Genomic DNA, 11564 nt, shown 5'->3' with positions numbered 1-11564 from the left:
TTAATTCGTCGCTTTTGTTGATGGCTTGTAGTATCAAACTTAGCTCTTGTAGTATCGGTTTTTTTACTACTGGTATAACAGACGATTTAATGATTTCCCAGAATAATAATTCAGCTCTATAAAAGTGTTCATTCGTGTATCTTTTACCACCATTTTTAAGCTTGTCTACCATTGCAATTAGCTCTTTCACTTGTTTGTGTTTCACATTTTCATCGTGGGTTATGTTATTAAAAACAACAATTCTGTTGTTGCATTCTTCTAAAATTTGCTTGAAAGGACCTTGTTCATCGTCGCAGAATTTCTCTAGACTCAGTCCATCTTCTTGACAGTGGTGCTCAAAAGTGTCGCCGTTTGACATGACAATTATGCCGTAGTCCTTTAAAAAATTTTCTCCTAATATTCCTTTCAATATCTCAACAGGACCCTGTTCTTCTGGCGTAAAGCGTGTCGCAAATTTTATCACTACTAAAAATGCGTGATAACCTTTTGGGTTAGCCAACATGGCTTCTTGTAAAGAAGATTGGACAAGGATTACTCCTTCTGTTTCATTAGCATAAGTATCAATTAAGCCAGGGGAGTCAACCACTTGTATTACTCTGTCTTCAAATTCTGTCCATTCATACTTAGGTGCTTTAGTAACAGATCGCGTTGTATAGCCAACGTTAAAGCTCCTCGGTCTTCCTAAAATTGAGTTTCCTGTTGAACTTTTACCACTTCCTGTTTTACCGACCAAAACCAGATCAAGACTTGATTCTCGCTCAATATGAGCCATTTTTACCTGGAAAGGAAGCAAATTTTCGAGAACTGCCCAAAATCATTGTCAAATAAAAGAAAAGAAACACACGACGTTTTTTAAACAAACTTACAAACAAAAATACAAACTTAAATCAATTTAATAACCACAAGAAGTACATGTTTTTATTTTTCAAAAAAATAAAAGAAAAAGAAAATAATGATAAAGCTTTAAAGACGCTTATTGCTTTCCTGCAACATGTGTAGCATGACTGTTCATGTTTTATGTGAAAAAAATTGAAAAACCAAATAATATAACTTAACAAAAGTGTTTGATTTTTAATTTTTTTCTGACTACAAAAAAAAAAGAGAAAAAAAAACAACAACAGAAAAAAACAAAAAAAAATGTAACGAGTTTAAGTACTATGAAAATTGCTAATACAATTCTTAATTTTTAATTACATATTTTACAAATCGGAAAAGTAAATTGTTTTCAATAAAGACTAGGAAAATTCATTATGTACAATATTAGTTATTATTTTTATTTTTATTAATATAAAATAAATTATATTAGATTTTTAGTATATAAAATCACTGAAAATTTAGATGTTAAACGGCTAGCGTAATCTATCAAACAAATAAATTCCCAACTGCTTTTAAATGTTTTAGACATCTATCTATGATTCCCATGTCAGATTCACGTTTAAGTTCCATAAATTCTTTTTCCAGAATCTTTAACTCTTTTTCAAAATCAACATCAGCGTTATCAGCTTCAGCAGTCATTAATGAAGTGTACCCCGCTTTGTTGATCTGTCTTTTCATACTTGTGGTATTTGGACTTTCTGCATCCAGATCGTTTGTTTTGATATTAGTTTCAGCTCGTTCTTGCTCCATCATGCAGGAATTATTAACCCGTTTTCTCCTTTCTTGTGATTTACCTCTGGGGATTTTAGGTTCAGTATTGGAACTACTTTGAGATTCAAATGGCTCTTTTGGCGTTTCTGTTTGTATGTCGCTTGCTTCAACATTGCAATCTCGAAGATACGGTGAGCAATTTTTAAGTTTTTGTTCTGCTGAATGTGGATTGTCATCGTCTCTCTTTTTGGCTGTACTATTTCTATCTTCTATTTCATCCTTCACACCTTCAACGCAAGCTATTTGATGTTCCTTCTCAATTAAATCTGTTAAGTTATATCCTTCTTCTAGTGTTTTAATTTTGTTTTCCATCAGTTTTTGAGTAGCTTCTACGTTTTTTCTAAATTTACTGAACTTTCCTATTCCCTTGTCTTTTTCCACAATTTCTTTAACTAATTTCTTAATACTTTTATTTAAGTTTGATAATATTTCTAACTGATCTTTCACAGATTGCATACTTTTACTTTCAAACATTCGCTGCAAAATAATCCCTTGGACAATTATCATTCTCTTCTCTACCACGGGGTTAGGCGATTTTGATGACACTGTTTTTCGTATTTGCTCAGCCTTTCGAAAATTGTCATTTGTGTAGCATTTACCTTCGGTGTTTAGTGCGTCGACCATCTCAACTAACTTTTTAAGTTGCTTTTCTTTAACTTCCTCAACTTTCGTTACGTTATTAAAAAGAACAACTCTATTATTACAATTTTTAAGAAGCTTTTTAAATAGACCGGTTTCTTCCTTACAATATTTTTCAAAGGTAATGTTTTCTTCAGCACTTATATAATCAAACGTATCCCCGTTACTCACTACCACAATACCGTGGGATTCAATTATATCATCTCCCAAAATCTCTTTCATAATCTCGATACACTGTTGTTCTTCTCTAGTAAACCGGTTACCAAATTTAACCACAATAAGAAAAGCGTGGTATCCTGATGGGTTAGCTAAGATAGCGTTCTGCAACGCTTCTTTAACAAGGTCTTCGCCACCTTTCTCATCAAGGTCCGTGTCTAGAACACCCGGACAATCTACAACTTGGATCACTCTATCCTGGAAATGAGTAACCTCGTATTGAGGATATTTTGTTATAGAGGTCGTGTTGTAGCTTGACTTAAATAATCTCGAGTGAGGCAGTATGGAATTTCCAGTGGCACTTTTTCCATTTCCAGTTTTACCTATGAGAATTAGATTCATTTGTTTTGGGGACTCCATTAGTCCTGAAAAGTATTGTTAAATATTTTACCAGGAAATTTTGGACTTAGTTTTAGTATGTACCTATAAAATTAAATATAATGAGCCCTATAAAAACAATAATAAAAATCGCAATTCTGTTTATTAGCTAACGTGTGGCTTCATTGTAATGTAATATATTACTGATTAGTAAACAAATGAAAAATGCAGTCAGATAACATTAATCAAACTTCATTCAGACTATACTTATCAACATTAGTTTATACTATTAAACAAGGCACATAAGGCAGCGTTTGAATAACAATTAATCTTTATCTACATTAAAGTTATTATTAACAGTTCAGACTTCTAAATACATAACATTAGGCATTTTATATGAATATAGTTATATGAATATAGTTTCTTCTTTTGAATGTTGATTTTACTATTTTTAACATTGTGTTTAATACAAGGTATTATAACTTTAAAAAAAAAAAATTAAAAAAAAATGTAGCCTTCAAAAATCACATTTGACATAAACATTTTAGCCAATGTTTAGTTTATCATACAAAACTAAATTGTTAATTTTATTTATTTATTTATATATATATATATATATATATATATATATATATATATATATATATATATATATATATATATATACACACATATATATATATATATATATATATATATATATATATATATATATATATATATATATATATATATGTATATTGTTACAAAATGAATATAATTTTAACATAGCAAACTGTGATAAAATGAAATGTGTACAGATTCAAACACTAACTATACTGTATTAACTTTTACTTTAAAATATTTCTACGAGCTAACAGTACATGGTCAACCTCTAAATTTTTAAAGATTTGTTTACTTTAAGCCATACTCTAAACATCAAACTCAAGCCTAATTGTATACTTACTCTTAATAAACTAATTAACTCTACACAATATAAACGTAAACATGACGTGAAATCAATGCTTTTGTAAAAAGGCTGAATAAAATTAGGAAAAAGTACTTACAAATCTAAGTGAACTTAGAAAAAAAACACCCGAGTGGTGACTACTAAAAGGTTTGTTCTATATACACACACTGCGTTGTGTCACCGTTAGTTATGAATCAACAAATAAACGTACTGTTTCACGCCGACTTGATATTAGAGTGATTGCGTTGTGTGTTTCTGATCAAGTACTAGATTTAAATATCGATTTTAAACAGGATGTGTAATGCGACAGATTCATATTTTGTCACAAACGAATTGACGCATTTCCTATAAGAACGTAAAATGCTTCAATGAGGCATGATTTGCGATTTAGTTAATTCTTCTGACAGAGCAGAAACGTAAACTATTGTGTACATCATGGTCGGGTTAGTTATTGTCATGTTTTAGTAGGCAACCTTCCTTGTTTAGCAGATTAAAGGCTGCTTGAATCAGGAAGTATTCAAATAATACAAATTTTTCTGTTTTTTTTTATAAACTTGACTCGTCTATTGTGATCAGTGGCGTAGCTACCGTAAAGCTAGCTTAAGCAAGGCATAGGGTGCCCAAGGAATATAGGGGCCCTTTTTCATCTTTTAGAAAAATTAAAACTTTTGAATTGGAATTTTAATATTAGTTTTATATAAATAATTTAAAAAAAAAAAAGGAAATCCAGTTTCTTTTTTACTATAGAAATAATGAAATCTTCCAAAAGTATTTTCTTACTGTACTGTCAGTGGAATTTCAATGTGTGTGGGGGGGGGGGGGGGTGGGGAATCGAACAGGGTCCATCCGTAATAATAACACTTCAGGCGTAGTCGCATTGTCGTGGAAGCCATTGAGAGAAATTGCCTATAACTAAACTTCCACTTTGGCATCCGGCACCCGTAAATTTACATGCATCGCTACCAACCTCAACTGACGGGGAATTTCACCCCCCTCCCTTAGAGACCTGCACCTCCCATCTGTCTGCCCTCCCCGAAATTCGATCCTACTTAACATCCACGATATCAATTCAGCCATTAAAAAATAGCATCCATGGGCAGTGTTTTTACAACAAGATAAGTAAAACATTTGTCAAAGTTTTACTACAGATTTTTACCTTAATAACATTTCATTTGTTGATCTAATCCAGGGGTGTCCAAACTGCGGCCCGCGGGCCCGGTGAAGTCCGCGAGGTCCTCTTATCCGGCCCGCGGAGATCGTTTTGTTCACGGAAAAAAATGTTTGTTAGAAGTGGCTTAGGAAGTTTGCCTAGAAAATTCAAAACAATTCTTATCCGGCTTGCAGACATTGATGAAAACATTGTGACTCAAATAGTGAAAACTGCTAACAAGTTTTGCAATTTTTAATTGCAATGGATGAGTCAATGGATAGCGGTTCCATGGGGGGGGGGGCACGGGGACACCGCCACCCTAAAGAGATGCATGGAAGAAACTCTGGCCCCCGAACTGATTTTCGATAGTCAATGTGGCCCTCGGGCTGAAAAGTTTGGAGACCCTTGATCTAATTAATCAATTTAGCGCTACTAACACTATAAGTTTTTGGTTTACATCTAATCGCTAATAAAATTTGGGAGGTCTTTGAGAATACTACAGGTTGTGTTTTTTTCCACAGACATTTTTCTGAAAAGGTGCCTGACTGAAACTGTCTTTTGGGATGGTTTCTGACATTAAAATTTTATTTTATTTCGGAGGGTGGCGCTCCGACAGTAAAGCGGTGTGGTTTGCCATTCAGAGTTTCATAGTGGCTATCTTTGCACATGGGGTCTGTTGATTAGGTGGTCGGCACATCGGGTCAGCGTTACTATTTCATTCAGCTGTCAAAATTACACAGGCACATTAGCTGGCGCCCCGGCGGTCATATGACTCGGTGCGCCCCGGATTTCCCAATGAACATTACGGTGCCTATGTTCGTTTTCAAATTGCGCCATACACTAGGGATATGGAGTGCTAATAAAATCGATTACTAAATCGAACAAGGAGTGCCCTCCAGCGCATTAGCAAAATTAACGGTTGCCACCCCCCACCCCCCTCCGAGTTACTCAGAGGCCTACTGAGTGAAAGGGATCCGTTGATTGGGAATCACTACTTATTCAACAATCAAACGTCAACAGGTGCGGCCTTTGACACCCCCGGCGTACGGAGGACACCAATGACAAGAGTAGCCTACATCAGTGACACAGTGGGCCTCTACGTTTGATGGTTAAAGCGAACCTGCTACTGTAACCAGTAACTGCTGCAACGCCCCTGACATCTAGGCGGTCGCCGAAATGTATTCAACCTCACTCTTAAGAAGGATGATTAACGTACACTCAATGCTTTCATACAGCATTACCAAGGGCGTCTGAGCGATAGTTTGGATAAATCCGCGCCCCCGCAACAAAGATCCTAAAAAGTAGCAGCGACGTTGTTTAATTTTTTACTATCTCAGTTTAGAAAAGAGGGCCACGCGCCTAAAAATACACAGTTGGTAACACGTTTATGAAACTTTTACAAATTGTTTTGTTGCCCTGGTAAGTGGGACTAATTCACTAGATAGCATTAGCAGCAACGCGGACGGGTACGCTAATTACGTTTAAACATTTTTTGACATTCCAATGTGGTCGGGAATGAGATTTGGATATTTGTGATGAAATTTTTAAATCTCATTATTTTCTCGTTATGTTGATATTAATTTGTTATGAAACAAATTGTAGATACGCCTATTGGGTTAGTCTTGGCCATCCTAAGTATTGAACATACAGCAACAGCTAAAATGGATATCATTGAACTTATTAATCATTTTGCATAATTAAAAACATAAAAAACAGATCTCGATCAATCATGAGAGTTTTTAAAAAAATGTGTTTGGTTAGTGGCGTCACAAGGTCGGGTGTTACCCTACGCGTTTACCAATGGTGTCACCCCATCGCCCCAAACAATTTTGCATTTTTGATGGGGTGCCACGCCTCGCTCACTAAACTTTTACAATAAATTGTATAATTGTTTGTCATGGTGTCACGCCTAAATGTTGTCAACCTATGCGGACTGCGCCTTGTGACGTTACTGTGTTACTGTGTTTTGTTATTTAAAAAAACAAATTAACTGCACTGTTACTAAACCGACGGGGTAGTAGCAGGCCAACATAATAATATAGTAAAAATACACAATCACAACGTATAAAATACAAAATGTACAGAATATGTATATATTTAAAACCCTCCATCGTAGGTAGCATTCGATTTCTTTGCTGCACATGTTAAAAAATCTGTTGTATCCTAAAGGCTCACGAAGGGGCCAACTGATTTTTTTTTGCAATGGGGCCCGAAAATCCTAGCTACGACCAGTGGCTAACTGGCTAACATTGTATCAATTATTCTTGGCAGTTTGGCTCCACTTAAAGAATAAGACGACCTACTGAGTTTAATTGAACTTCCTGAATAACTGGTTTGGCTAGATACAATGTATGGTATGGCCGAAATAGCGCCTTCAGCCGTGGCCTAGTTTGTAACAACAATTTAAAAAAAAAATCAATAAAAATCTTAAAGCCTAATAGGTAAAATATGTTTAGTAAATTCTTTCATAACATTGAAGTGGCACTCTCTCGTTTTTTAACATGTGTATCAAATATATTCGTATGTTTCATTGGTTGGAATTTAAAACCCTTTTTTGGCGGTTGTGTGATATACAAACAGATGAGCTTTTCAACGATTTCAAATTTTTTAGTTAACGTTAACAAATAATCTAGACTAGTTAACTGTACTATGGGGTCATCCATAAATAACGTCACGCTTTTTTGGACGTTTTTTTACCTTCCCCCTCCCCTCCGTCACACATCGTCACAAAAAGCCAGACCCCCCCCCTAAAATGACGTCACACCTCAACCTACAACCACCCTCAAAATTGCTGTTGAATTTTTTTTAAAACATCGATATTTTTCTAAAATCGTGTCTGAACTTTGTAAAAATAGAGTATTCTAATCAATTCCTATTACAATTTTTTAAAACAGTTTTCTAAAACGCGAAATAACGTCTAAAATTCATTTTCTAACATTGCTTTTTTATAATGCAAAGTGTGACGTCGCACCATCTGAACCCCCCCCCCCCCCTCCTCCTCATCACACATCATCACAAAACTACGGACTCCCCCTCCCCCTACGTGTATGACGTCATTTATGGACGAACCCTATGCTGAAATGTTAATGATGGAAGTAATCAAACTTATGTGGCAGAAAGAAACATAAACCGACCTAAAACACGTCAGCTAACACACATTATATAAAAACATTAACGTGTTGGAAGGAATTTAACAGATCAAAATAAGTTTAATGGCAGGGAAATAACTAAACTATCTCGACCTTGAGAGCTGTGCACTTGAAATAATTTTTGTAAATGTTTTTGACAGGGTCGCTTAGTATGTAGGTAATTGTGTCACTGTTCGTTAATGTTGTTTGTACCAATTACGAATAAAGACCGGAGTATCTCTCCACCATCCACATCGAAGACCTAAAAACTCTAATTATGAACTTTCCATCAACTTCTCAAGTGGAATGGAAAAGAAAAGAGAATATATTAACATCGCGAGGCAAAGGCTGCCCTGGAAGGCGAGAAGAAAAGTGGGCCGGATTAAACAATCCTGAAGAAGGAATTTGGTAGGAGAAGCATGGGTTGCAGAACTTACATGGGCACAACTAACATGGGCACAACTAAAGAGAGTTGTACCAAACAGTCCAGCGTTGAAGTGTAGATGTAGTTCTTTGCTCCTAAGAGCTTTCAAAAGAATAGGACAAGCCATTACAACTTCCCAGTATGCCGTAAAATATTGGAAGTCATTAAACATATCAAAACAAGTGTAATGAAAGGGTAAATCCCCAATATATGGAGATTTAATCGTGAAATAATTTATGATGACATTTTTTATTGGCTAGGTATTTCGGCTCTAGATCGCAGTGTCACTGTTGAAGTGTTGTATGTACTAATACAGAATAAAGACGCTTGTGTCTACTGCTGAAAACTTCAAAAAGACGCGGTTCAATATAAGAAGGAAGTAAAGTCTTTACAAATGATCTTTTTAAACAGAGAAATTTTAAAGAGACTAAAAAGCCGCTTTCAACAGCTCTTTGACAGATTGAAGTGAATAGGCTTTATAGTGTATGTTTAACTAGAACTTTGTACGCTGTTTTGTTTGTTTCTTGACTTTAAAAAGTAGTCAAGCGTGGACGGACTCGAAATCGACGTCTTGTATTTTATTGCCACGGGTGTAAAAATAAATTGGTCCAGTACAAGGTATTGAAAGATATTAATACAATTTGTTTTAACCAGCAAATTCGATACCCCAACCCCACCAACTTCAAACGCCCCCAAGCTGGTTAACTGATATTTCTAGCTTGTCCTGTTTGTCGTAAAGCGACACGTTCGACGAAACACGTGGTAAGATAGGCAATCTAATATATAAAGCTCAAATGGACTATATGCCTTTTGAGCGACGTAAAGTGCAAAGAACACAATTAAAATAAAGTTATTACCATTTATGAAAATTCCAATTTTGTTTTTTAAAAAAAGTATACACATTACGTCTCATTATACTAATGACTTACCTTTAAATTAAAAAAAATAATTACATCGGAAAGAAAAATTATCTTTTTTATTTTATTTTTTTTTAATCGGAAAAAATAATTAGCATGGATTTAAAAAGTGCAATGTAGTAAAAAAAAATACGGGTATTTTAAATACTACCTTTTATTTATTTTATGAGCGTACGGTTAACTAATTATTTATATTCAATAACATATTAAAAGCCGTTTCTTATTGTCTTCTATGTTTACTTTTAGCTTTCCTTTTGCAGATAAGATGTGGTATTATATTTTTACAATAAATAAAACCAGACGCGTAGGCCGGCGATAGCGGGCTATCAAATGAGCGATATAGTGCATCTGTTCGTTTTCAAGAATGCGATAGGCTTTGGATACGAATGGTTACTCTAGTCGTTCGCTAAATCGATTCCAGGGCTTTCTCTGGCGTCGCGACAGTGTGCTATTTGGAGCCCCTGAACAACAATGAGCCTAAGGTTCAGACTGTGGATAAAATGGGGTAGAAGCCGTTTATTAAATTGAATCAAGTGCTCTACTGTGAGCATTATGCGTTTATTTTGCGTTTAAGTTCATGTTTATGTTCACGTTTATATTTTGATTAAGTTGTGTTTATGTATTCTTTTACTTTTGTGTTGTTTGCGTTTATGTTTGCGTTTATATTTGAGTCTATATTTTCGTTTAAGTTTGTGTTTATGTTTGCGTTTAATTAATCATTTTCTACTTAATTATTAGCATTTGGGCTTTTGTTTACGTTTACTTTTATTTTGGCGTTTATGCTTGTGTTTATTTTCGTGTTTATGTTTGCGCTTATGACTATGCTTGTGTCTGCACTATTATTTGTGATTGCATTTGTGTTTTCTTTTATGTTTGTGTTTGCATTTGTGTTTGTGTTTGCTTTTCATATTTGTGTTTGCGTTTGTGTTTGCTTTTAAATTTGTGTTTGCGTTTGTGTTTGTGTTTACTTTTGTGTTTGTGTTTTGGTTTGTGTTAGCGTTAGCGTTAGGTTTGCGTTTCTGTTTTGGTTTTTCTTGTGGTTGTGGTTATCACCATTTTCTTTCCAGGACTTGTCTTTCTATTATTTAACTTTCTCAAAACTTCCATAATTTAGCATTTTCTAAATTGTCCCGCCACTTTATTTTTAGCATACTCATAAGGAAATTATTTATAAGCGTCTGTATTTTTTGTTCATTTTTTTAATTGTTTGTTCTCTGTGTCAAGGAACAATAGAACAAGACAATTAAGCGTTGAAGCAAATTATTCTCATTCATTTTTTTGTGAGACTATATCCAGGATGGCCTTATGATGGGCAAATACATGTATGTCTACGTCTATTAGGCGTCTATTACTCCTGTCACATTAGTCACACGCCCAGTGTTTATGAACCTGTCTACTTGTCTTAGTTTTCTAATCTTAATTCCATTTCTTTTAAGTGGTTAGTTTTTAATATTTTTAATATGCTTTTAGATGCATTGAAAATAAGAAAATTAATCTCATTAGCTTTACCCAATAAAACCATAGGCCATGAAAAATAACGAAAAAATATAAAGTTTGATTATCACATAGTTAATGCCATTTTGCAGTGTCATCGGATATTGATCAGTGTGTTGTGTTGGTAAAAAATAATTTAATTTTGATCGCAAGATTCCATCCACAACAACAGGGAGTTAATCAAAAGGTTGGAAAAGTAATTGTCAGCTGGAAATTTTCAAGGAAAAACCAGTGGGTAAAGTATTATAGGGCTGGTAAGTAGGTCACCAACCAGCTCTATGGCTCATGCAGGTTTTATTGAGCAGTAGAGCTGGTTGGTGACCTATTTACCAGCCCTATAGGTAAAGTCAGTATATAACAAATCGTTCTAATAGAAGTCAGTGAAGATGTTGTTATTATTAAACATCAAATGAATACATTTATATCTAAAGTTAATGTTTTGACCAGGAATGGACTCAGAATATCTTCCAAAGAAAACACATTTGACCTGATTTTTAAACAAAAGGTTTTCGTTTGTGATGTTAAGAAAGTGGACACTAAATAATAAATGTGCCGATATTGTTAAAAGAAGCCTTAAGCCAATAGGAAATAGAGCTCAACTATTTTAAAATAAATAACGTTCCATTAAAACACACAAACACACATAAACACACATAAACACACACCCACACGCACACACACA

General features: G+C 34.5%; 1 protein-coding gene across 1 annotated transcript; it reads right to left on the bottom strand.

The window, feature by feature from the left end:
• Window positions 1-1362: 1362 nt before the first annotated feature.
• LOC131944169 (uncharacterized) lies at window positions 1363-3921 on the bottom strand. Its single transcript, XM_059304688.1, has 2 exons — window positions 3867-3921; window positions 1363-2867 (listed from the first exon to the last, which is right to left on the bottom strand). Exon 2 carries the CDS (start codon window positions 2860-2862, stop codon window positions 1363-1365), a length of 1500 nt encoding a protein of 499 aa, XP_059160671.1. The 5' UTR covers window positions 2863-2867; window positions 3867-3921.
• Window positions 3922-11564: the final 7643 nt, after the last annotated feature.

Source organism: Physella acuta, unplaced genomic scaffold (assembly GCF_028476545.2).
Source record: "Physella acuta isolate Inbredline_101_S28 unplaced genomic scaffold, ASM2847654v3 ptg000484l, whole genome shotgun sequence".
Classification (NCBI taxonomy): Eukaryota; Metazoa; Mollusca; class Gastropoda; family Physidae; genus Physella; species Physella acuta.
The sequence above is the reverse complement of the archived record's forward strand: the minus strand, read 5'-3'. Positions and strand labels throughout refer to the sequence as shown.